This window comes from Crotalus tigris, unplaced genomic scaffold (genome assembly GCF_016545835.1).
Source record: "Crotalus tigris isolate CLP2741 ecotype Arizona unplaced genomic scaffold, ASM1654583v1 scf7180000017666.379230911805:20528666, whole genome shotgun sequence".
In the NCBI taxonomy this organism is placed as follows: Eukaryota; Metazoa; Chordata; class Lepidosauria; order Squamata; family Viperidae; genus Crotalus; species Crotalus tigris.
The window spans coordinates 6,277,980-6,305,469 of NW_024096552.1; the positions used below are offsets into that span (position 1 = coordinate 6,277,980).

Genomic DNA, 27,490 nt, shown 5'->3' on the forward strand with positions numbered 1-27,490 from the left:
AGCCCTGCAGCTCCAGCCATCTCTCACTCAGGCTTGTGCGGTGCTGCCACCAGTTCAGCTCATTCCCCTCCCCCGCTACCACTTTTTCTAGGATGGTCGCGTACCACCTGCCAGGTGCCAATGTACCACAGGTGGTACCCATACCACTGGTTGAAAAGCCCTGACTTAACACATTCTCTTAAAATACAACAAATGATCACTTCTCAAATTCCATCTCTTATCTATAAAGAAATCCTTAAAAACTCGGTCATCTCAGTACCGATCGGCAAAATCTGCTGGAGATGCTGTCTTGCGGTCTCCTTGGAAGGAGTAGTTCTATGGAGCACTTGTGGGTGATTTCCAGTCCTTTCCTTGTCCAGAGAGGAATTACAAAGAGCCAATCTACTTGCCAGCTCTTCATTCCACTGGAGTCATAAAATCATAGAATCATAGGTCTGGAAGGGACCTTGGAGGACTTTCAGTATAAGATCTTTAGATTAAGTGGGTTGGGGGACGGGGAAGTGCTACTCAGATGTAAATAGAGCAGAGAATGCTTTAATTCAGCTCCCAGAATTCCTGAGCCAGCCATGCGGAGGGGAAAGGGAGAGGTTTCCAAGCTGAGCCATGCTGGCTCAGGAATTCTGGGAGTTGAAGTCCATGAATCATAAAAGAGCCAAGGTTGCCTACCCCTGCTTTAAGCCAATGTTTCTTAACCTTTTTTTTTCCTCTCAGGACCCCTTCCCATTTTTAAATATTATGGAGGACCCCCAAAAAGCTTTTGTTTGCATGAGTTACATTCATCAATATTGACTTGGTTAAAATTAATTTTTAATTATTTTTTGTGTTACGGTTACCATACCAGCATCACAAAGAAGAAGCATTAAAAAAATAAAATAAAAGAAGACAAGATAATTGTTGCGTCCTTGGCGGGAAAGCAGACACGAGAAGCAGCTGGAGTTCTCAGTTTCTTTTATTCAGCGTTCAGCTTACAGGAAGATGGCTTCAGCCTCGCCCAAACGCCTCGCAGCCTCTTATATAGGCAACTCCCGGGTAAAAGGGTTACTTTTCCCGCGCCAGCACCCGCGCATGCGCACGGCGCTGGCGACCGCCTGTCTGGTCCCGGGCAGCTTTGCACCTGCCCGGGACTGCCTGCAAACGCCCGAGCCGTTTGCAAAGGCTCGGGACATAACACCCCTTTCCCCCGGGCTAAAACTACTACCAACATACAACATTGATTTTATATGACATTTTGTTCCCCAGTGCTCCCACTGTTTACTGGCCTTTGCCTTGCCAGCAATGTTATGTAGTCTTCTAGGTACTTGGGAGATTTCTTTGCTCTCTGTGACCTTCTTAGCTCTGGATTACTGGCATAAGTCCCCTGACTGGAGGGAGGCGTGAGCCTTTTCTCTCTATTGTGCCCTGGTGTCTTCCAAGGACTGTGCCCCCATGCCTGGCCTGCTCGCTTGCCCACCGGGCTCGTCAGGCCAGGGCTTCTGTTGCTTTGTGACCTGGTTGACCTGCCTAGCTGTAGACCCTCGGGCCCCTTGAAGTGATAGCCGCTGCTGGGCGTCTCTGTAGGACCTCCTAGGTCAGTCCAAGACCTGTCAGGAGGCTGTCCATTCCCTGAACCCCATTCTGTGTTCGGGCTCGTGTGGGGTTCTGTACTTTCCCAAAACTCAGGTGTTCCCTGATTTGTGCTAGGGTTGTTGTAGTCGGGACTTGGTTCCTCGACTAACTCTGTGTATGTTTGACCCCCTGTAGGATTTGTGGTAAGGTCAGGCCAACCTTGGGAATTGTGTGCCAGTTCTCTTGCGGGGAATGATTTGTTGGGATGCCCCCGGGTATCCTCCGTTGCTGGAGTGCTGTGTGATGTGTGTGGAAAGTGAGTATGCCCCCGGGGTGAATCCCTGGGCTGGAGTAGGGTGGATGCCTGGTTAGTTAGGTAAGCTCAGGAATCTTGTTCGGAGCTCTCGCGGAACCATGGATGGGCCGTTTGTGGATCCCTCAGTGGACTGATGGGCAGCAGCTCGTGGCCCTTCCTTTGCTCCCAAAGGGTCCCCTCCCCCCCTGGAAAAACCCAGGAGTCCAGCAGAAAAGTCTCGCCTAGAGCGAAGTGGTCGATGTGCCGCCTAGGACACGACCATTGTGCAGGGCTACCTGGTAGGAGAGAGGACCCGTGACCTTGGAAATAGAAGCGGGGACCCATGTATGACCAGGCCCGTAATTGCGAGCCCAAACCGGGGCACCCACAAGTAGTTGTCTAGGTGCCATAGGATGTGAAGTCTGTCCGGATGCAACCGGTCAAGTCTAGTAGTAAGTTGGCGCCCCCAACGAAGTTCAGCTGGACTTCTCCCTGTAGAAGTGGACGGTGTGGTGCGATAAGAAAGGAGAAAGTCAGCCAACCTGTGATGCCAGTCCCAGTAGGTGAGTCTCTTCAAGGCGTCCTTTGCGATGCGCACCATGCGTTCAGCCATACCGTTGGTGGATGGGTGAAAAGGCGCAGATGTGGCATGACGAATCAGGTTTGCCTGTAAGAAAGCTTGGAATTCGGAGGAGGTGAATTGAGGGCCGTTGTCAGACACAATGACATCTGGCAGCCCGTGTGCAGCAAAAATCCCCCTCAGTACATGAATAGTCTTTGCAGTGGTGGTGGATGAGACAGGCACAACCTCAAGCCATTTTGAATGGCTGTCAACAAGGACCAAGAAGAACTGGCCCTGAAAGGGCCCAGCGTAGTCAATGTGCACCCTAGACCATGGGGACTGTGTTTCATCCCATCTATGCACAGGAGCTTGGGGCATCTCTGGGCGAGATCGTTGGCACAGGTGGCATGCGTGCACCTTAGCCTCAATATCTTTATCTAAACCAGGCCACCACAAGTGGCTTCGTGCAAGAGCCTTCATACGGACAATGACAGGATGACCCTCGTGGAGGGATTCTAAGAACCTAGTCCTCATTGAGGAGGGAATGACAACTGTTTCCCCAAGCAGACAACCCTTGAGAAAGAAAGGGGACAGTTCGATTCATTTTGGACCAGAAACTCTGAAACTCAGGACTAGGGCAGTGCTCAGGTCCCACACGCGACAGGAAAAAGGGAGCGGACACGTTGAAAGGATTATCCGTGTGATCTGTACCTGTTTCAGCGGGGTAAACATCCCATGGCAATCAGAGGGAGCTCGGGGCAAGGCTTGGATTGATTAGAATGTTGACAGCTGGCGCGGGGTCAGCTTCTACTACATGGCAGAGGCACCTACTGAGGCCATCAGCATGTCCCATTTCTTTCCCAGGTTCTTTCCCAGGCTTGTGGAGTAAAGAAAAATCATATGCAGACAAAAAAAATAGACCACCTAAGCATTCTAGGGGAAATGATTTGGGGAGTCTGCTTACGTGTGGTAAACAGTCCCAGCAGAGGCTTATGGTCAGTGAAGACCGTGAAATGCCTGCCCTATAGAAAATCGTGGAATTTTTTAATTCCAGCAACAACAGCCAGAGCCTCCCTGTCTATCTGAGCGTAGTTGCGCTCGGCTGCAATAGGAACCTGAGTTCCATCAGACCTGAGGTGACTCAGGACAGCTCCAACCCCGTAGGGGGATGCATCACAAGCGATGCACACAGGAAGAGACACGTTGAAATGTGCAAGAACACTGTTAGAAGTGAGCAAGGCCTTGACTTCTTTAAAGCAAGCCTCATGTGCTTGTGACCACAGCCACACAGCTTGTTTGTCTCGTAGCCTGTGAAGAGGCTCAGCTACACTAGCTTTATGTGGAAGAAAAGAATTGTAGAAATTCAGGAGGCCTAGAAAGGCCTGAAGTTCGGCCTTAGACTTGGCCTGGGTGCATCTAAAATAGCAGTTAGTTTGGATTCAGCAGGATGAATCCCAGCAGCATCAATTTTGAATCCCAGAAATTCAGTAGAAGGCACCCCAATCTGGCATTTGTCTTTTCTGAGATTGAGGCCTGATTTCCTGAATCTTAACAGGACAGCCCTAAGCCTTTCAGCTAGAATGTGTGTGGAGTCTCCTGCAATCAAGACATCGTCAAAGTAAGGGCAGACCCCTGGTATACCTCGTAGTGTGTTTTCCATTACGCTTTGGAAAATCCCAGGAGCGACATTCACTCCAAACTGTCGCCTTTTTACCTTAAAGGCTCCCCTGTGGGTCACAATGGTCTGAGCTATGGCAGCATCATCATCAACAGGCAGCTGTTGATATGCTTGAGCTAGGTCAAGCTTTGCAAAAACACGCCCCCCCCTGAGAGAGGCCAGGATGTGACTGACCACAGGAACAGGATAGGCATGTTGCTGCAATGCCTTATTGAGTGTGCATTTGTAATCAGCACAAATGCGAATGTCCCCATTTGCCTTTAGAGGCGTGACAATGGGGGTCTCCCATGGGCTGGAATCAACAGGTTCTAGGATTCCTTGTTGGATTAGTTTGTCTAATTCAGTGTCAATCTTACTTTTTAAAGCAAAAGGGACCCTTCGTGCTTTAATCCTAATGGGAGTGACAGTGGGGTCTAGCTTTAAGGACACAGGTGGTCCTTTGAATGTGCCCAGCTGGGGGCTGAAAACATCTGCAAATTCTTTGCAGACTTCCTGTAGGTTGAGTGTTTGTAAGCTGTTGAGTCCTGTGACGTGTATCCCCAGGGCCTCAAACCAATCGAGTCCTATGAGACTCGTTCGTTCACCCCCTACTACTAATAAGTATAGTGGACCTTCAAAACTCTTGTATTGCACGTTAAGGGTGGCCTCCCCCTTAACACACACTCTTGAGTTCTGAAAATCTGTTAATACAATATCAGAAGGCCTTAACTTGGCTTTAGTCCCACTACTGGAACAAATCTTCCTAAATGTATGCAATGAAATGATGGAAAAGGCAGACCCTGTGTCTAGTTCCATAGATAATGGAACCCCTTGTAGCTTCACGTTGAGTGACAACTTTTTCTTCATGGGCTTGTGTGTGCCTGTCCTACAGATGCTTCTTCGCGAAGCGCAAAAACCTACCCTATTCTGGCTGGGGAGTCTGGTACCCTTCAGGCATTCTTCTTGGGGTTGTGCCTTTCGTCGGCCCAGACACACAGCTGCAATGTGTGTCTAGTTTGCCGCATGCCCGGCAGGTAGCGGAGCGGAACTTGCAGTCGGTTCTCCTGTGGCGACCTCCACAGCCGATGCACTTGAGCGGAGCCGAAGAGCTTCACTTCTGGTTTCCTTCCTTCGCGGGGTGTAGACGGTCGACTTCCTCGTCCGGATCCTCCTCGGAGTTTCATTGGACGTCTTCCTGGTGCACGGACGCACCCTCTGCACTGCTTCTGATCGGCCGCATGTTCTTGACGGCGCCGCCTGCTGCTTCTTCGGCGGTGACTTCCCTTAAGGCGTCTTGGAAGGATAATTCTTCCTTAGCGAAAAGTCTCTGTTGTAGCTCTCGATGCCTTAACCCACACACGAATCGGTCCCTCAGTCGTTCCTCGAGGTCCTTGAACTCGCAGGGCTTGGCGGCCTTCCGTAACGCGGCGATGTATTCCTTGGCTGACTCACCGGGCCGTTGATCCCTCTGTTCGAAGGTGTGGCGCCATGAGATAACGGACACCTTGGGGTGGAAGTGCTTCTTCAGCAGCTTCTTCAGGTCTGCGTAGCTTACAGACTCTACTGGGACAGGTGCTGCAAGGTTTTCTGCGATTTCGAAGGCGTCTTGGCCGCAAACGCAAAGCAGGGTGGCAGCCTTCAAGCTATCTTCCGTCACTTGGTTTGCCTTGAAGTAGTTCTCCATTCTGGATACGTAAGACTCCCACCGCTCTGGATGTGAGACGTCGAATTCCGAAAGCCTTCCGATTTTCGCCATCTTCGGATCTTCAGGAGACGGGTCTATCAGCCAGCCTACCCCCGAATGCGCACTGGATTGGCGGGCAGCTGCTGAGTCAACACCGTTCCTCCTCCGCCGCTCAGGACTCCTTGGGTAAGCTTACACTTTTTCCTTTCCAGGTAGTGCAAGGCATCCCATCCTCGTCGCCAGTGTTGAGTCCGTGGCGGGAAAATAGACACGTCGTCGCCAGTGTTGAGTCCGTGGCGTGAAAACAGACACGAGAAGCAGCTGGAGTTCTCAGTTTCTTTTATTCAGCATTCAGCTTACAGGAAGATGGCTTCAGCCTCGCCCAAACGCCTCGCAGCCTCTTATATAGGCAACTCCCGGGTAAATGGGTTACTTTTCCCGCGCCAGCACCCGCGCATGCGCACGGCACTGGCGACAGCCTGTCTGGTCCCGGGCAGCTTTGCACCTGCCCGGGACTGCCTGCAAACGCCCGAGCCGTTTGCAAGGCTCGGGACATAACACTGCATCTCCATAAGAACAGATGGCATTCTATTTTCTTACCAGGAAAATGGTGGCCAGAAACAACTCAGCTACAAGGCTTTGATAAGGCGTTTCCTCTGCTTTCACTTCTCTCTGTTAGGATAGGTAGGATTTCAAGCTAATAATAACAGTAAGGAGTAGTAAGTCTTCTATTTGCGAATTCCTTTCACTACTAAAAAAAAAAAGACACTAGTGCCCTATAACAGATAAGTAATTAGTAATCAATAAGAAATGCAGTGATGGCATCATAATTATATCAATTCAAGGCCACCCCAGTTCTGTAGGTTAGGTTGGAGGCAATGGGCATTCTTATTTCATTATCTCTGCCATACCTTATTCTTTTACTACCCTTATCTGAGATGTTTGAGACATTATGCTTTTATCCTGGTACGAGATCTATTATGACATTACATCTGTGCAGTTTTAATCCCTTCTAGGATGCCTTCCAGATGAAGGTGCTATCCTGATACTTGTGCAAGTTGAATTTCTCTTTATCTGTTGATCATTAACAGAAATTTGCAAATATAAACTATTTTTTATTATACTCCTAACCCAGTGGTATTATATCAAAGAACAAAAAAATGCTGTTTCAAGGAAGCAAATGTTACTTCAGGAATGGTACTGCTGTTGTATCCTTGAAGTGTTAGTTGATGTTCTTACTGGACAGGCTATGTGTACCTTGCTCCTACTAGAGATTTACCACCTTGAAGAGACAGAAGACCAATTGTCTAGAAGTGTCCTGTGTATAAATTAACAGACCTATTTATTTGCACTTATTTATTTGAGGATAGTGTTTTTCTATCAACACAAGGACCATTCTTGCCATCTTAGGAAAAGAGGAGTGTGTTATTGATATTTTCAGACTAGATTGCAATTCACATTAAGCCTTTCATCAGTTAACAAGAAAAATTGGACTGAATGCATTTATGACTCATCTTTTTTATCTTTAGAGCATTTGAAGTAATCTTTTGAAAGCCTTTGATACTTATTTTTCAATCAAGAGGAGGAACAGTTCTGGACCTTTACAGAGCATGTATCAATGGAAAGCCAACACTGTAAGAAGTGTAATAAGAAGACAGGACCATCTTGCAAAAAATCACTTCATCTTGCAGTCTTAAGCAGGTGGGACATTCTTCCTCCCCATTCAGAAGAAAGCTGCTCTCTTATGAATGCAACTAATGAAGGCTGTTATTTTGAAAAGGAAGAGATTACATTTCCTATAGATAGGCAGTATGTATCAGTTTACTTTTTCAGTCACAGGCTTTGGAATTTATACAAGTTGATGCCTAGCACTTTTATTTCACTTTAAATTCTACTACAACAATAACAAGGTTGCGTTTATAAAATGGATTCTTCCCCCCCCCCCATGGGTTATTTCTAAGCATGTGCATTATCATATGTTCCAGTTCATTCAATTTCAAGGAAGTGCTTTCCTTCCTTTCATAAGTTTTCTTGCAATGCAGATGTTTTCAAACAAAAGTTAATTAAATATTTTCCAACCAAATTAGCAGTCATGGAAAATAATTATTTTCTAAAGCAAGCTGTAGATAGATACTATAGGTCTCCAAAATGCAGAACAATACAATCCAGAATTCTTTAAAAATATCATTGTTTTGAAATATAAGTCATATTATGATAACATTCAAGAATATAAAGCAAAGATAACAGCATTTTATCTTTACATTAGAGTAACATGAAAAAAATAATTTTTTTGTAACTTTTTTTTGCAACTTTCTTAGTTGAAAAGTCATCTCAGTTCAGATGTCAATGAGCTCTTCCAAGGTAACCCATTTAAATTATTAGGAAAAAAAAACAGAAAAAAGCTTTGTACACATTAATAAAATATGTGATGTGTCTCTGACATAAGAAAAGAAGAAATTATAATAACCATTCCAGAAGGAAAGATTCTATTTGTGTAACTAAATTTACTTATGGTTTGTTTCAATTCCTAGATTCCTATAAGTTGATTTAGATTTCAATTCCTAGAAGTTTGCTAAATATACTATCTTTCTTGAAAATCATAGCTTTTCCTATACTCAGAAACTGCAAATTTGATTGTTCAAGGATATGATGTGTTAGAAATGTCACATCTGGAAACTAAACATGCCACCTTTAGTCAACTTTAAAGTTCTCCATTACCTCAGCTTAGCACCAACATTTTTTCTGCTTACTGTCAATATGTTCATAAAATGCAAGAAGCTTTAGACCTTCCTTTATTCTGTTTTAAAGACAAATATTTAACTTATAAAGCATTTAAAAGTCAAATGACATGTTGCAGAAATTGCTAATGGGACAATGCTCCCCCCCCCAATGGAATAAGGGGAAATTTGTGAGAACAAAGGGCCTTGTTTCCACCAAACTTGTCAGGGCAGTAGGGTTTTTGTTTTTTTTTACGCTACTTCTTTCCCATTTTTTTCCTTAACATTAACTCTAGAAACAGAGGTGGTCTCAATTCATGCCATTGAACCAATCGCTCTGCTGGAACACAGATTACAAAAGGTAATTGTGTACAGTTTTCAAATCCCATTCATTGCCAATGTTTCTTTTCTGTAAGAAATGACTTTTTAATATAACAGGAGTGATTCCTCACAGCTCTGGTAGGGTAATAATGAAATAAGAGGCTTCTTATTCTGCACCTGAAAGCATAAATTTCCCAGTGACCCATCCACCCACTGGCACTTTACTTCAGATCTGGCAGGTACAACAGCAGGAGATTGATTAAAGCAAGATCCTCTTTTCATATAAATGGCCCCAGTGTAATGCCCAGCTGTGCTTTCTAATGACTTAATATTGCTCCTTTCGAAGCAGCAGCTGTGGAGTCATATGATGAGAGTTTGGGTAGGAAAGAATAGGAATCCTATTTCTAGAAAGGCGGTGCAATGGGAAGTGTAGTAAAAAATGTGGATAGTATCAACATTTTAGAAAAATCAAGACTCCTTACCTCTTCCACAAATATTAAACTGACAACCACCAGGCCGTTTCATGACAATGACAGCCATCAGATCACCCCAAATTGGGGCATATAATTTCTCTGCATTTCCCTTAATCCAGGGAAAGTCATGTCAAACCTATATAGATACAATTATGCTTTTGTATGATTGTATTGAAGTAAATCTAGATTAGTTAAACCAAGTCTAACCTAACTTTCAGGGTGCATTCAGGGAACAAACTAATAAATTATGAATTATTCCATGCAATTTCTATTGGTTAATTATCTATTGTGTATTGGGAATACAATACACAACGCTCTTCATTGAATCAATCTCCCAATGAGGTCAGAACAGACCCATTATGTATTTCAAACTGATATAATTACAACATGAATAAAAATAATGGGTACAGTTGACTTCTGCTTATGTAAACTTAAGCCAGTTTAGTGTAGTGATAAGGCATCAGGATAGAAACAGGGAGACACAAAGCCAGCTGAGTAGCCTTGGGCCAGTTCTTCGTCAGTCCTGGAAAGCAGTCAATGGCAAGCCATTTCTGAAGTCTTGCCAATAAAGTTTTGCCAGGCATTTACCAGCATAAAAATGTGGTAAACTCACTGGATTTGCAGGATATTAATATTTCTAATATATTAGGACTATGTGGTACTTCATACTTGAAGGAGGAAAAGTGTTTTGATAATGCAGGAGTGCTCCTTTAAGGCCTATGGGCAACTTAAAGCAAACATATTTTTTGCCAAGATCACATTGCCCTGCAGCTGTATAAGATAGCAATCTGAAATTGTTAGGTGCTTGGGAGACTACTGAATTAAATGCTAAACATAAACAACTAATAGGTAATAAGAGAGTCTGGTGGTAGTTTATCTCTTAAAAGACAACTCTGTTCAAGTAGCAAGAAATCTGGGGAAAAATATTTAATACTAAGAGATTCCACCTTGATGAATAAATAGGAGAAGATTTCTCTTCCCACTTCCTCAAAACAAATCATCTTGGAGCAGGAAGGACATCCTCCTCTGAATGTTTTAACCAGTTGTACCCACCTTTGGAAGTTACTCAACAGATTCTTGGAGAGTAGTGGATTTTTTTTTTTATGTTGTGTCATCTTTTTCCTAAAGCCTTTCTTCTGCAGTCTGGCACCCTCCAGCTATATTGGAGTAGGAACTTTGCTTTGGGCATACCGACTCAGCAATGCCTTTATTCATTCAACAACCAGACAGCATTGCTGTAATTTTTAAGAGCAATTAATACCTACTTGTTTGGCCGCTTATCACCTTACCAGAGGTATTTGTTTACTCTTTTAAAATTATATTATATTATTGACTTTATAAATAATTTAGAGGGTGTCTCATATTGGAAAGGTCAAGTAGATAGTAAATAAAAGATTGCTCAAATCACAGAACCTTCTTTCTCCTCTGCTGAGAAAGCTGCTTTCTAAAAGCAGTAAAGATTTTCAGAGAGTGAAAACCCAGTAGACTCAGGAAGGCAAGGAGAGATACGAAGGCTTCATTCTAAGGTTCCAATTACATTCCCTTTATTTATACTCTTGCAATAATGTGGGGAAAGAGGATAAGATATTCTCATGCGGCTTATCCAATCCTAAAGTAAAACATGGATACAAGTCATAGGTACTGAATGCTCTTGTGCCACTACCAATGCCTCATTCTATTAGAGCATCTTGATTGATAAGATGGACCATGCCAGGCACTTGCTTTCAGGTGTAGCAAGCTGGTTGGCAAAGAAAATCCAGTACTGCCAATGCTTAAGAGCTAAACAAGTTGCGACACTGATTGCTTGAAATAGGAGGTAGTATTTTTGTCTCAGCACCAAATTACTAGATGTGATGCTAAATCTGATTATCAAGAACAATAACTTAATTTTCTGCTGTATTTTAGCCATTTTTTGCAGAGATGCTTGTCTGTAAAGCCTGCCTGTACAAACTCAGTTAATTGGAAGGATAGACAGACAGACAGACAGACAGACAGACAGACAACCTTTATTGTCATTTTTTACTGCGGGCACACTGGAACACATTAAAAAATGAAATTCTATTGCCTGATCTCAAAAGTATACACATACATAACACACAGATAATCTTGCTATACTGTTATCTCAGCCCATACTCATTTGCACCAATGGGTATGGTAAGAAAATGATATAGTGTATCATATAACAGCCAACCACTTCTCTACAAAACTGGATTCTAACTCTAGGTTTGTTCAGTTCAGCAATTTTTTTATTTGTTCTTTTGATGTATTGCCTGAATTAATCTGAGCAAGATGCACTTTTTGAAATGCAAATGTAATACTAGGTATTTCAGATAAGAGATGAAATATGAAATGAAATATGTTATATCCGTTTATAAATGCTAAGGGTTGGTACTTTCTGTCAGTTGTTTTTGTATAAACATTCTAATCTATTTTGTATATATTCTGAAGAAATAAAAGGCATCTTATTACCACAAATTTATGGAAACATTAAAGTTCATGTAAAAGAATGCAAAGTTTGCTAAAAACAATTTATAATGTGGGAATCTTTTTGAACAGTTCACAAAACTAGGATGAATCAAGTGGACTTGTTCTGTGTTAACCAACACTGAAATCTGATTGTTGTGATATATTTTAAGTGATTAAAGAAGATGGATTCTGAGTTGTCTCTATTGAACAAGGGGAAAAAAAAAAGAAGTTGAATGGCTTGTCCTTAAAAACTGATGTTGTATTTTAAGAGCACAATGAACAGAGATTAAAAAAAATTGAAGCAGTTCCTCATGTAAGCTGTATCACTATAGTCAGAGATATTTCAAGCTGAATCATTCATCTTTTATCTGTATGCTTAAAAAATTCTAGTCAGGATCCATGGCATTCATAGACAAAATGGTACTTTTACAATTGAGCCCAAAATTTCTGTTACTAAGTGAGACATTTGTTAAGTGAGTTTTGCCCCATTTTACAACCTTCCTTACCATAGTTGTTAAGAGAATCATTGCAGTTGTTAAGTTAGTAACATGGTTGTTAAGTGAATATGACTTGCCTGTTGACTTTGCTTGTCAGAAGGATGCAAAAGTTGATCACATGTCCCCAGGACACTGCAACCATAATAAATGTGAGTCACTTGTCAAGCATCCAAATGTAAATCAGGTGTTCATGGGAATGTTGCAACGGTCATAAGGGTGAAAAATGGTCATAAGTCACTTTTTAAAGTGTCATTGTAACTTTGAATGGTCCCTAGAGGATTATCTGTACAATATTTGAACATTACCATTATTCAGCATGAAGCACTTTCAATATTTTGAATGTCTGTACAGAATTAAAATAGGATTCTTCCACATAAGAAAAAATGTCAATAAGGAAACCCACATACATGGAAGAATTCTGCCTAAATAGATCTTTATATTGTTACCCTCTTTGACAATGATAGCAAAATAAACATTATTAGGGCATATTACAAGCTGGGACAATTCTATACTGTCTCTTATGAATTTATTAAATATTTACACATAGAAGAGTTGCCTAAAGATTTTTGAAATGATCAAAACAAAACCTAGCTTTAAGCAAACAAGACTCCTTAATATGGGTGAATAACTTTTTAATGTCTGAAACAATGCATTTAATGGGCTAGTGCTGAATGTTTTGGGGATGGCCAACAGCTTCAGAGAATGGACTGATGATGCTAAGCTTGCACATATATACGTTTTAATGGAGCCAGGATTTGATGCAGACTGGGGGTGGGGATCTGTGTTAAGTCTATTTTAGGTTTGTGCTACATTTTCTTCTAGCTCCCATTTTAAAATGGCAAAGACATTTAGCTTGCTCACAAAAAGCAAAACTACAAGTAATCCTTATTTATTTTTAAAACAATTTATAATAATAAAATATTTGAAATGTAGACATAAAGTTCAAATTCTTACATTTTTTTCCATTAAAGCTCCCTCAATCTTTTTTTTTTCTTTTTGGTCTCACAACATAAGCAATTTGGCAGTGGGAACTATCATTTTTCTAAACCTCTAGTCCAAAGGTTCCTTGGATGCCTTTAAAAAGTATCTTTAAGGTATTCCTTGTTAATTTTATGTTATTATCATTTAATATCAGTGTATTTTTGAACAGAAGAGACTGAAATGATGGCCATCTATCTGATCTGAAACAAAAATGTACTTTTAACACCAAGCTTGTTCAAACACACATTTTAGAAACATTGATTGTAGTTTTTCTGCTATTGTAGCTTTCCACTTACTTCCTCTGAAGGAGGCAAAGGCAAGAAAATGACCTGGTAAAAACATCACACTCAGAAGATCAAGATGCTCTAGGAAGTCACACTTTTGTTCTTGTAATGTCCTGTGGTGCCACTTATATAAAGTTTTAAGACCACAGCATTTTCTTTCTCTTCTAGTAAAGAAATTCTTTTACTTTTTCTGTTAAAAGACTTTCACAGTGTGTCTTTGAATGGAAGATCTGTTTCTGATGCCCGGGACTAGACTGAGTCACAAGGGTACAATATTAATTATTGAATACATACTGTTGCTAGTCTTTCAAATAACCTTTGGTATGTTTCAATTTGCTATATGTTGTAAGACAGTTCAGTGAAGTCACACTTGGATTTTTTTCATTTCACCATCCTAAAGTGAGATTGATGGATGGAAGGACTGCTGCTGTTAGACCTTGAACAGATTGTTTTTGGCATTATCTTTTAAGTCTAACATTCTTTGATTGACCTTGGCAGAGATATCAAAAGTATTGTCTTGATCTCGCTGAATATAGCTGTCTTTTCCCTTTTTTAGCAAATATTTCAGTTGGTTTTGGTGGTTTGAGTTTTTCAAATATTTCCAGTTACAATGAAATACTTAACAATGTCAGCACTATCTCTGATCCTTTCATGACTTCCTTTCATCAAGTTTCAAAAGATATCAAGTCCTTCCTTTTTTCTGCCCCTGGAAAAACTTCTTGGCCCTTTTCCATGAACTTCATTATTTCCATTCAGATTCTTGTATGCTGTCATCAAACGAATGTTCATCATGTGTAAACAGTGAGTTACAAATGGAATTTTGACTATACTAATCTTTGTGTTTTACCAGTAGAGCAGAAAATACTGCTTCTGTAATGAAGGGGAACTTACACATGCCTGATGGTGCCTTCAAGTGTTCCTTTGGATGCATGAAATATCTACAGATCAGACGGAACAAACCAAGCATCATCTTACATAACAACTCAATTTCCAATACATCCAAATGAAAAAGTCAAAGTTGTGGTGGTCTCACAAAATAAAGCACTGGCTCAGGGCTTCTTTAATCTCACAATCAGGATATCAAGACAATTTGGAGAAGGTTCCTCAAAGATGCTATTTAGTTGACTACAGACAATAATGACTGAAAACCTGTTTGATAATTCACTTACAACTTAGTTGTATTAATTGGATCTAACACTTAAGACTGTGATACCCAGGGGTGATGATCATTCAAGGTAGTTTGATTCAGCCTCCTCCCAAATACACCCTTGACAAAAAAAGAAGCTTGTTTCTTTTTTCATGAATCTAAAAAACAAGAGCTGGATTATACTGAAAAAGTAACAGGGAAAAGAGTTTATCTGTTGCAATATCCATGCCACATATGCTATGGTGGTGAAGGTATCTATAATAGATTTGTTTAATATTTGATGAATATAACTACAGTAGTAGTGTGCTGGACCAGCTTATATCAGGTCATGAGAGCTGATAGTTAATTTTCTGCATTTTGCTAACCTGCTGAGAGCAGAGTTGGGCCTTGACATCCAGCATGCCAGTCAGCTCTTCCTCCTCTAGCGGTGGTGTGTGGCACCAGCAATGGAACTAGTAGAGTTGGTTTTTGAACATTTAGCAGCACACTACTGGGTATAATTAACCCACATAAGATTTATAGAACAGTTATTTTGAATATCTGTACAATATTTCATCAATAATTTTCATACATAGCAGTAGCCCCACCAGCAGAAGTAGCACCAGCAATATTATTTAACATCATTACTAGCATTGAGAATTGCTAAAGATGAGCATATGTTACATATATGCAATTCACATTTATTCACGTGACATGTCATGGGCATATTGTCCATTGTACACTGCATTTCTTCAAAATGAATATATAACTATTTTAACTAGAGAAAATTAACTTGTGATTACTCAGAGTAATGATTTTATAACAGATATCTTAGAGAAACAAAGCAGGGTTGAACATATTCTTTAATCCTAGAATATGAGCTTGTGAATTGGATAATACTGACAATGTCAGAAAAAAAAATAAAAGCAGGCAAATTAACATTTGCAAAAGAAAAACTATGGAACTATTAAATAAATAACATAGAAATTTTGGAGGAGCTCCATGAGGACCCAAGTGCTGGCAGTGATAATAAACCATGAGTAACAGAAGCTTTAAATTTAGAGCAAGAAGAAAGATAAGGAAACAGACACAAAGCAGTTTTATTTTCAAGGCAGTATCTCATGGTTATTTGGGAGCACACAGCAGCTACATGCTATGTTTGGGCTCCAGCTTTTGATTACAAATTTAAGACTGAGTATCAGCTTCAATACATGCCAGGATTTTTGTGCAGGTACAGGTAATGACAGGATGATGGGAGGAACAGATGCCTAGGCATGCAATTCTGGGAACCATGGTAAAAATAATCAATGTGGCAGTAACACATAAAAGAAGGATGGGACTTTTTGTACCGTTTGGCTGCCATCTTGATTTTTTACTCCAACCCAAGTTGCTGCTGCTAGAAACAAACCAAATGGATGCAAAACATGTAATTTAGAATGGAGAATCTAAAAGTGCGACTTCTGGTACATTCTAAATATTCTAAAGAGAATAACAACAAAATGGAGAGAAGTGAGGAACGGAAGCAAAGAAAAAAACAAGCTGTAACAAAGACTTCATATATCTGTGAATTCATAAGAAGTTGAGCTCAACTTGAAGAAGACTTCATGTGACTTCCAAACTAACCACAGCAATGCAAAGCCAACTCTCATTATAGCAGTATATTATGTTCTCAGCATTTCCAAGAGATCAATCACAATGCTAATTATACTTATGCTAGTGGTCATCTTAAAAGAGAATTGTACCATATTTTGTAAAATGGAATCTTTTTTAGGATAACAACTTTTACTATAGCTAGTCTAGATATAAGGAGTAAAACAAATAAATGTATACCAACATTAATGCAAGTACAGCCAAAATTTCTTAATGTTATTAGAGGTGTAATTTTAACCTTCATATATTCATACACTTCATATATTCATCAAATTTTTCTGAGACTTTAGTTCCTTACTATAAACTGCAGGATTTTGTACAGAATTTCAGAAGTTCACAACGCAGCATACAGCATCACTGGGGAGGGTTTTTTTGTTTGCATTTGCCTCCTGTTAGATTTATTTACCTATTTACAATATTTCTATAGTTCTGTCTGGCTCACAGTGGTTCACATATAAAGTTATAAAAAACAAGAACAAAATAAGACTGTTAAAACAACTGCATCAGCTAAGAATAATCTATATCTCTGCAGGGGCTAATCGTAACAAATAATTTTTGAATTACATCATCTTTACAACCTTTCCAAAGGACATCAGCATGGGCATTAACCAAATCCCAGAAAAGAGGCACTTCCAGCCCTGCAGTGGAGAAGCACTGAGTCTAATGTTCCTCTACAAGATGAGAGCATGAGATGGAACCTTTCTATTTGCAGGAGACAAACTGGTAGCCAAGCTGTGAAGGCCTTATAGCTATAGCCAGCATTATGAGTTGTACTCCAAAACCTATTAGTGTTTTAATGCTGTTGTAGCTCTTACTCACTAAAACACAGGCTACAATATTTTGTTCCAATTGCGGTTTCCACATAGTCTCAAGGCAGCACCAGATAAAGTGGGTTACAGTAATCTATCCTGGAAGTAATGAGAATGTGTTTGACTTTGATCAAACAGTATCTCTATCTTGCAAAGGTTCAATTTCCTTAAAGGCAAGGCAATTCCAAAAATTCACTATGCAAACATTTATACTGTAACGTAGTTGTAATCCTATGCTCAGTAGCAGGGCATACCATGAACTCTACAAAAAAACCAGTATTATTCAGTGATATCTACCACAACCATGCAAGAGAGACTGGGCACAAAACAGGACAAAATTTGCTATCACTGCCAGTATTATGAAGAAGAAATGGAAACTGTGAAATTCTTCCTCTCTTACCTTAAAGGGTGTTTTTTTTTAAATGAAGAATTTAAAATCATTTAAACCACTTTTGCTAGCTGTCGTTGCAAAACCAAATAAAGCAATGACATAAAAGATTAATCTAAAGTACATTTTCTGTATTGGGATAACATTTTTGATGGTGAAGAGGCTGTTTTTCCCATGTGTTAGCAGCAAGTATAAACACATTACTAAAATAAGAAAATCAGCTGTACATGCATGCCCTAATTTGCATAGCTCATTCTTTATACTCTTACCATATTTGCCCCAAAGTAAGACCTACCCCAAAATTAAGCCCTAGTTTGATTTTGGGGGGTGGGTGGGCCTAATATAAGACTTATCCCAAAAATAAGCCCTAGTTTTGGGGAGAGGCTTACCCCTAAAAATCAAGCTAAGGTGGGGGGTAGAGCTTACCTTTGCAGCCAGGCCTCCTATGGATTGACACTTGCCTCACCGGCCCATTTCTTTTGCAGCCAAAGGAGCATCTTCATTCTGCAGCTGAGAATGGAGCTTGAGTCTGCATTTCACCATCAGAGGCCTTTCTGGAAGGCTATTGCAGCCGAAAATCAAGCTATGGATTGAATTGGTGCTGCCGTTGCAAGGTGAGTGGAAAAGACTCCCCCCCCCCAGAAATAAGACCTCATGCCTCTTTTGGAGGCAAAAAAATATAAGACCAGTTTTATTTTCAGGAAACACAGTAATTTAAAAGATTTAAGATGTTTTTGTGAAAGGAAATATATATGAATGAGACCTTAGTTATACCTGTTGAGGAAATGGATTATCAAATAGTTACAAATGCCTCTGTTTCAATCTCTAAGATTTATATTAAAAATTTGTTAATGAATAATCCTTGCCTATGGTAGATTCTTGAATACTGTTGGACATCACTTGTTAGATTAAACTTCTATTTTTAAAAAAGACTTTTATCCTGCATATTAGTTCATATACAACTCAAAGCAGCAAACATATCAATAGTCCTTTCTATCTTCCCCACAACAATAACCTGTGATATGAGTTGGGCTGAGAGTGTGTGACTGGCTCAAAGTCAGCCGGCTGGTTTTTCATGCCTAAGGTGGGACTGAAACTCATAGTCTACTGGTTTCTAAACTGACATCTTAACCACTATACCAAAGCTTTTGTTCTTGAAAAACTCAGATGTAAAGAAAGTAACTTTATTTAAAAGTAACTTCAGACAGGACAGAAAATCAATATATTTCAAAGCTTTGCAGAAAAATGATGAGAATGAAAGATAAGTCTTAATATATACATTTAACTAAGGAAGTACAGTAGTACAGAAGAAAGAAAAAAGGATGCCTTTCTCTACAAGGCCTTGATTTCAAGCCCTGAAATCTCAAATTTAGCTATTACAATGAAGTCCTGTTGCAGACAGACCTGTTTTTTTTTATCACCACTTAAAATCTAATTAATCCGTATTGAAGCACAAAGATTTCTGTTGTTTTTTTTTAGGTGAGGGGTCATAGAGCGTTCTTTGTTCATCCTCAGACTTGCAATCATCAGGCATTGGGATATAATTTTACCAAGCAAATTGAAAGGTAACAGATCAAATCCTTATCACAAAACTGAACTCATAGTTAAGCAGAGTCCTTCGTCCTTTGCAAGAAACTTTATATTCAGGAAGAACAAAAACATGTTTCAGAGTTCTCAAAGGGTTAATAGTTAAAGCTTATATTCAGGAGAGCAAAGAGCAACCATCATCGGAGTTACAGCCACTATATAAAGTCAAAGTTCCAAAAAACCTGGCCAAAAGATTTTCCAGCCAGCCGATTGCATCCTTTACAATGGCTTTAGTGAACCGAACCATAATGCAGTTAGCAGGGATTTTATTTTGCCTGTTAGGATGGGTCTTATCCTGCCTCACTACTTATTTACCTCAGTGGAAAAATCTCAATTTAGAATTGAATGAATTGGAGATCTGGACAATGGGACTGTGGCAAGCTTGTGTGGTCCACGAAGAAGGGGGAATGCAGTGCAAAGAATTTGATTCTTTTTTAGCTTTACCTCCCGAGCTCCAAATTTCTAGGATTCTGATGTTCATATCCAATGGATTAGGACTTTCTGGTCTCTTACTCTCAAGTTTTGGATTGGATTGTTTAAAGATTGGAGAACAACAACAGAATCTAAAGAAGCGGTTATTGTTGCTGGGAGGAATATTCTGCTGGATATCAGGAGCTGCAGCCTTAGTCCCAGTGTCTTGGGTTGCTCATACCACTGTGCAGGAATTTTGGGATGAAACTATTCCAGACATCGTTCCGAGGTGGGACTTCGGGGAAGCACTTTTTGTAGGCTGGTTTGCTGGATTCTGTCTCATTTTTGGAGGCTCACTGCTAAATTGCAGCGTCTGTTCTGTTGATACTCAATCGTCCTCGGTCCATTATACAGTGGCAGGTGTGCTAGATGCTTGTCAACACTTGGAAAGTAACAACAGACCCCGAAGTCTAAGAGACTGAGAAACACAGGAGAGCCTATTTTTCCTTTCATGCACTTAAACACAATATGCGGAACCTTATTCCAATTAAGATTAAAGGACACTTTGTTCCTTACTTGATTAAGTACACTTGAGCTTCTAATATTTTTCCTGATTTTTTTATTTCAAGAACTGTGTTATCCTTCTTATTACAAAGCTGGAAATGCTGGCTTCACAACAAGAGTAGATTAAAATGACATAGAAAACTTCATCATATATTTTTGTCTACTTCGACTTAAAATGTACTGTAAAAAAATATCCAAAGCTCAAATTAGACATAAGGAAATATGAATTCTCATATAACACAATCATACACTGCTAAGTTTGGTACTTGATTTTCAGAACTGGTTGTTTTTGTTTTTCTACTGTCTTAAAATTCAAAGACTATTCTCATTTAAACTTTCTGCTACAAATTCAAATATGCAGCAAAACCTTTAAATAAACCTTCAAATAACAATACTGGTTAGTACATCTCAGTTGTATCTACAGACTAGGATTCATTTTAAAGCATGGAAAACACCAAGGTTTCTCCCCCTCCCATTTGTATGCTGTTGCCCATTTTTAAGATACAAGGGAGTAGCTAACAAAATATTTTAATTAGATGTGAAATACTGGTATTGTACAGAATCAGTTCTGTTATGCTATGCGTTGATATTTAAGTGTTAAGTATATATGATCCCAATATACTTTCTAAAGTCTGAGAAAAACTTTATTAATTTTAGTGTGTGATGACAGCATTTTTTTGTTTACATCTTTAAAAAATTGGATTGCTTGTGTGCCATCCATTTATAATGTGTAATGTCTTTTATTAAGCAGTTCCAAGTTACATAATTGAATTTGCAAACTTAAGAGTGTTAGGTTAATTATATTTGTACTTATCTGGAGGAAAACATTATTGAACTCTGTGGATTTGCTTCTGAATGAATATGAATTCAATTATGCAGTTAAATCTATCCAAGTAAAGGGATTGACTATTGTTTCCTAAAAAGAAATAAAATATTAGTATTTGAACTGTATTTTCAGTATAGAATGGATCTTATGAGTCTAATACTTTTGAAATCATGATTTGTCATTTTTCTCTATTAAAATATCATTGGAAAGAACAAATAATGTGACATTTACAGCACTTATTTACTGATAGTAATAACACAACACTTCTTCACTAATCCCCAACTCAAAATCTATCAGTATATTCACAAATGCTAAAACTTGCATACTTCTGATTATATTGCTTAATGGAAAAGTTAATGGTATTTTATAGGGAAATATTGTTAAACCTATTAAGTAGCTTTCAAGGCTGGAATAGCCTTATTTTTTATGAAATGAAGGAACGTGCTCTGAAAAGCCACATAGGTAGTGCAAAAAGGAAACAAAGGACATAATGTAAAATGTATTTTTTTTTCTTTTAGCTTTGCCTAAAGAAGTCAAGGTTTACAGAATTTTAACACTCTTCACAAATGGACAGTTGTCTGGTGTCAGAACATCAAGAATAAAAGCTACAAAAAGTGCTAGTTGTATAAACATTGATGTGCTCTGTTGCTCTGAAGTATGCCCAGTGTTGAAATTTGATAGGAGGCTACTCAAAAGATTGCTGTCAGATGGGAATATGAGAATACACTATTCATTGGTTACCAGTGGATTTCTACTTCTCTGCGCAGAATTGATCATAATTCTTTTTGTTAGGCCACAGAAGAAATACACAGAAGAGTTAGTCTTTTTGACAATAGCTAAATCAAACTAAAAAAATCTGCCAAGTATATATAAATTAAATTTAGGATGAAAATTATATCTATTTCTGTTTAGCATAATCTATATTTATATAGTTTGATTTGTATTATTAGTTAAATAAACACGTTTCAATGTATTATATAATCAGATATTATTACCTGTTACATATCTGTTAATATTGGAAGTGTCCAAATTTCCAGTGTCATAAAATGTATTTTTAAAAATAACTTTTCTGTATTGCAATATCTATTTCCCATTCTGGAAATAGGGATGAAAACAGAGCACGGACTTGCTCTCATTTCTGAGTTTCAGATCCAGTCAGTTTTATATCATATCTTAGTGTATAAAATGCTATCAGAAAAAAAAATCATACACTGTTATGGATTATGGTTTTTGTAAGACCTTATAAGTACAGCTTACATAATCATTGTTACTAAATAAACCACCCATCTACAATACTGATTAATGGACCACCATTATGACATGGTCTTATTGGTGAATTTTTTATGTGAACATTTGCACGAATCACATAAACTTGATTTAACTGGTATTTGTAAAGAATAGAAACATGCAAAAAATACTGTTAAAAAACTATTTTTTTCCAAATCATTGAAACAATTGAAAAGTGCAGAGACAAAGGTTAATCTAGGTGATGTGTACACATACAGACAATATTAGGATAGAAGACATTTGTGATATAACCTGATTAAATATTTAGTTCAGTTCTAAGCACTTAATACTTAAATATAACATGACTGTATAAAAATTGAAGTTTATTTTAATCCAATAAAAGATTTGCTAACACTTTGTTCATTTGGCTAAACAATATTGTATAATACTTGTAATACTTGTAATATGATATATAGGATTGTACTAAAGTAATGATAATCAAGATATGATTACATTTGTTCTATTCTCTGATAGGTAACTTTTATGATAAAAATGATATTAGTGTAGCATGAGACTTGACTGATATTTGTCCATGATCATGGTTTTCAAAATTGTTTCAAACTCTAAACAAACTTTGTGTAAGATTTCCAGAACTTCAAAATGTTTTCTTAAGTATTAGTTGAGATTGCTGCAATTTTAGCATGTGAAAGAAGGCATGCATAGAAGAACCTTTTTATAAACAGCTAACAAAATTTGTCTTGCCAATATATTATTCTTTTTGTTTCTCTCTAAACATTGGTCTGAACATTGTGGCATACATTTAGAAAAGAAAGAGGGAGGTATATTTGTATGTGTCCCTAAAACAATTTGCACAGTAGCTTTCTTTAACCTGCAAATTTAAATGTGCAGAACTGAACTATATTAAACTGTACTGTACATAAATAAGACTGAAAATAAATAAATCACAAGATACAACTCTATACATCATTCTAAAACATTATTATACTGTAATGTCAAACTGAGAAGCTGAAACTATCAGCTTTCATTTCTATATTAAATAACTTTGCGACTTCTGCTTTTAGACATTGACCTTGACAGAGTAAATGGCATGTACATATTAAGTTCACTTCTAAAGGATGGGTTAAAAAAAAGAGGAACCCAGAAAATATTAAGCACAATTAGTTTCCTGCCTCCAAGTTACAAGTAATGTTGAAAAGATCTGAATAATTACACATTGTTGTGCATAATAATAGGACCCTTTGGGAGATTTACAGTACAAAAATAAATTAAGACACAATAATTTATTTCCTTCTGTAATTCTAAGAATGGCAATGAACATACTGTAAATGTTCGCCTATTTTTTCAATAATACTATTATATCCTTGAAAAATAAAACACAGCATGTCGATATACAATTGTATTGCAAAATGAACAAGTATGCAATTAATAGAAGTTTTTTGTTTCCTTGGTGGCTATTTTTGTGTGTATGTGAATATGTATCACATATAGAACTGTGTGTCACTTTCATCAAATGGCTTTAAAATTGCCTAAATAACTGTTATGCTCTCATTATCATACCACAGGGCAGAAGCAATAGTTACATTGTTTAAATAACCTTACAAACTGAGAAGTTCTGCTTTAATCAATGGGGAGTATGGCATGCAGATTTAATTTAGTAAAAGACACTTATCACTACTAGCTCTTCAATCCCTTCTTAGCAATTAGATCCCTTGCTTTAGTCTGGTCTACAAAACTGTGACATCACAGCTGAAACAACACTGTGTGTTCCATGATGATGACATCAAAACTAATTTGGTGGTTATCAGATGCGAATTACCAAGGGACGTGAGGATGCCAAGAAAACTTGTACTATGGCTATGCAAAACCCCTTGATGGGCTGAATAAAGCAAACTTCGTTGAAGAGATCCTTCCAAAGTTTTGGCATTGGTTTTCTAGACTTTAAATATGTTCACAGACTCTGCACATGTTTATTTATACATGCACAATAACCCAAGGTCAGCTACTAAAGTTCCTCAAATTCCAACTTGAGCCTTCTGGAAGATGTGCAGCGAGTTGAGAAAGGGGTAGGGGTGGGATGGGATTTCAGATTTGCCCACATGTGCTTGTGAAGCACCTTTGCTTACTGCCTATTGTAAACTTCTAGCCAGAAGCTGATTTTGGAGAATAACCTGATTTTAAAAAAATCATCTTGTATCTAAACCTGTTGCTGTTTAAACAAACTAATGTTATTGATCAAGTTTAATTCTTATTGTGCCATAATTAATTTAGGAACCAATTTACATGGTCCATTTAATCTTAACCCAACTAATATTATTTAAGTGCTCATTATCTGGGTTTCTTAGAAGAAATCTTTATGACAATAATATACAATGGATGCTTAGATCAGTGTTTCTCAACTTTGTCGATTTTAAGATGTTTGGGATTCATTTCCAAGATTTCCCCAGCATTCTGGGAGTTGAACTCCACACATTTCAAAGTTGACAAGGTTCAGAAGTACTGCCTTAGATAAATGCATTTCTTAAGAACAATTCTTGTGAAAATGGATCTGTTTGGGCTCCACGAAAGTAACTATTTTAATAAGCTCTTAATGGATATATTTACATATTAATTTTAATTTTCATTCTTTGAGTATTTAGGTTTAAAATATTTTGCAAGTGAATTTGGATCCATTTTTCCCAAAACAGCTGTCATTTGGATATCATCAATTTTAACACATGGAGGGTTATACAGTGAGACTTGAAATACGACCCCAAATTCAATACATTCAAAAAGGATATTTTTCCAGCTGAGTATTCTAGGCCTCTTCCTTCATTCAAAAAAAAAGGTAAAAAACGGAAAAGGTTTTTTTTGTCAGAGTTGAAAGTTCCAATGTAAACAGCAGAAATCTAAAAAGCACCTGTATGCACTAGACCAGAGGCCCCAACCTTTTGGGCACCAGGGACCGGTTCTGTGGAGAAAGATTTTTCCGCAGACTAGAGAGGGCGTGTGCTACCTGCATGTAGTGGATGGGGCTTTGCTTGTTTGTGCGGCCCGGTTGCTGGCATGTTGTGGCCCGGTGCTGGTCCACGGACCAGGGGTTGAGGACCCTTGCACTAGACAGACCTGCTGGCATGGAAGAGGACTCACATTTCCTGAAAGCTATGTACATACTACTACTACAACTACAACTACTACTAGTAGTACTAGTAGTATCACCTCTCTTTATTCAAAACCGATTAGATGGCTCAACAGCCGTTTTCAGTTGTCCTTGTGAAAAAAAATAAGCAGGGGAAATGAAACATATTGAACATATTGCATGATGTAGAGCAGCAGTGCAATTCAATGGGATATACATAATAAGATTTCCTTTGTTCTTACATATACAAACTGTACAAAATTAGCCTCATTGGTGTATCAAACACATTTTGCTTTACATTTCTAGAGAAAAGACAGAGGGAACAGTTTACACGTCTGAAATGTTACATTAGAGCATAATGTATTATATTTTATACACAATATCTACATTGAATTCAAAAAGATGTCTTTAAAAGATTGTAGAACAATAATATAAAAGCATTCACTTAAAAAAAATGAAAAACACCTTGTGATGCAAAATATTGCTAGACATCGTCAGCTGGTAGAGCTGGTATGCTTATTTTCGCTCTTGTGAAGTATGCCATCTTCTCCCTTAAAAATAAATATAAGGGGAAACAAAAATGCATTTAAATGTAGAACAATATATAATAGACTCCAATACTAGAAGATAAAAGAAAGAAGAAGCAAATGACAATTTGCATCAAAGCACTATATAGCAAATCCTTAGGCTTTTAATATACAGTTATTAGAAATACAATTTAACGGAGTTCAAGTAGGGCAGTGCTCAAATGATATTTCTGTAAAAAATATTTATTTTGTGATAGGCCACTTAAGTAGTTTAGAAAGTTATGGGAGACACAATGTGCCCTTCTTCTACCAAGGGCATCCATAGTTTCTCTACCTGGAAAACAACATGGTGAATAAGAACATAAATGTTGATTACACAGCAAGAGTTGGGATTTATTTTGGGAGATTTAAGTATGCTTTGTAGATTGGATGGATGAAGAAGATGAGAGGCTGACTACAAGAGTGTTGTATTCCAAGGAAACAGAAGAGATGGAGGCAGGAGACACTTAGTAACCAGGGAAGTCAATACAGAAGAGGGTGCAATGAGACATACAATCCAGCAGATTCATTATTCACCCCACTGGATTCTGTTAAGCCCTTAGGCAGCATTTGGAATGTAGTGGTGGTGGTGGTTCTTGTCACCTTAAATGGCATCAGGTTTCTGTTGGTGCCAGCTGGTAATGATGGCAAGGTTTGGCTAGAGTGTCTATCTTTATGCATGAGAACAGAGTAGACCCAGTACAGCAATGCCACTAAGCCCTTTGGCATCTTTGCTCCACTTTTCCAGCAAGAAGCAGTGCAGAGTGGAAACCTGAGATATGGCAGGAGAGAGCTGAGGCAACTGGAACAGATACAGCATGAATCACTAACTTGAGCCCTGACAGTGCTCAGGTATTTTGCTGTCTGATATCTGGCCCAGGCTCCTGTTCACTGAAGTGGTCTTGTTTTTTTTTTTTCCTATGTGCAGACTGGGAGTGTTGGCAAGCATGATCAACCATCCACTTGGGAATGGGTTTGTTGGAAATGGGAAAAGAGCAATGCAGATGTAGAAATGGTAAGGCGAGCCTCTCTGATTACTATACGCCTGGAAGCAACAGCAATTGAGAAGAGTTACTAGGATCTATGGTGGGGAATGATAGTGGTTAGATGGGTTCATTGGCCAAGAACAGCGGGGTTGAGGGGAAGTGGAGTTGGGGAAAGGAGAGGCAGGTAGTAGCATTAAGATTGTAATGGGCAGAAGAACTTTGGGTAGCCTAGATCCTCCATGGAGAAAACAATTTTGACCAGATCTCGGAGCTGCTGTGTAATTCTGGCAGCAGCCAATTACTGTGATCCAGATGGATGCAATTATCTGATCCTTTTTTTTTCTTTTCGTGGGGACAACCAGACCAAATTCTGAGTGGGAAAATGACCAGACAGTGGACTATTTCCCAGATGGAGCTTACCAATGGGACTAGTGACATCATAGAAGGAGTTATACAAGGTCAGTATTTCTTGAGACAAAAAACAAAACAAAACAAAACAAAAAAAAAACCCCAAACAACCCAACTCTTCCATTCTCTGTAGCAGCCGAAGCAGAAATGGCCATGGACACATAGAGCCCCATGGTCAGATGGAAAGGAACAGTCTTGTAGTAGGCCAACTGCAGGTCACTGTTCCTCTGAAGACATCTATCTGACATATGAAGTTCATTTCAGCCTTTTTCTGTTTTCTAATGGAAAATATTACTTTCCTGCCACCTTCAGCCTCTTCAGCAA

General features: G+C 38.7%; 2 protein-coding genes across 3 annotated transcripts in view; one reads left to right on the forward strand and one right to left on the reverse strand.

The window, feature by feature from the left end:
• The first annotated feature begins 12,428 nt into the window (after positions 1-12,428).
• LOC120305202 (claudin-22-like) lies at positions 12,429-25,661 on the forward strand. The gene has a single exon (XM_039336652.1). The coding sequence runs from the start codon at positions 19,267-19,269 to the stop codon at positions 19,933-19,935; it is 669 nt and encodes a 222-aa protein (XP_039192586.1). The 5' UTR covers positions 12,429-19,266; the 3' UTR covers positions 19,936-25,661.
• Positions 20,056-27,490, reverse strand: part of WWC2 (WW and C2 domain containing 2) — a 149,758-nt gene continuing 142,323 nt past the window's right edge. For both annotated transcript variants that reach the window (XM_039336651.1, XM_039336650.1), the window contains exon 23: positions 20,056-25,757. In XM_039336651.1, coding sequence (XP_039192585.1) covers positions 25,691-25,757 — 67 coding nt within the window. In that variant the 3' untranslated portion in view covers positions 20,056-25,690. The remainder of the gene's footprint in view (positions 25,758-27,490) is intronic.

Bases quoted from the DNA above. Each gene is read 5' to 3' on its own strand.
- LOC120305202 (XM_039336652.1), top strand. From the start codon at position 19,267: ATGGCTTTAGTGAACCGAACCATAATGCAGTTAGCAGGGATTTTATTT.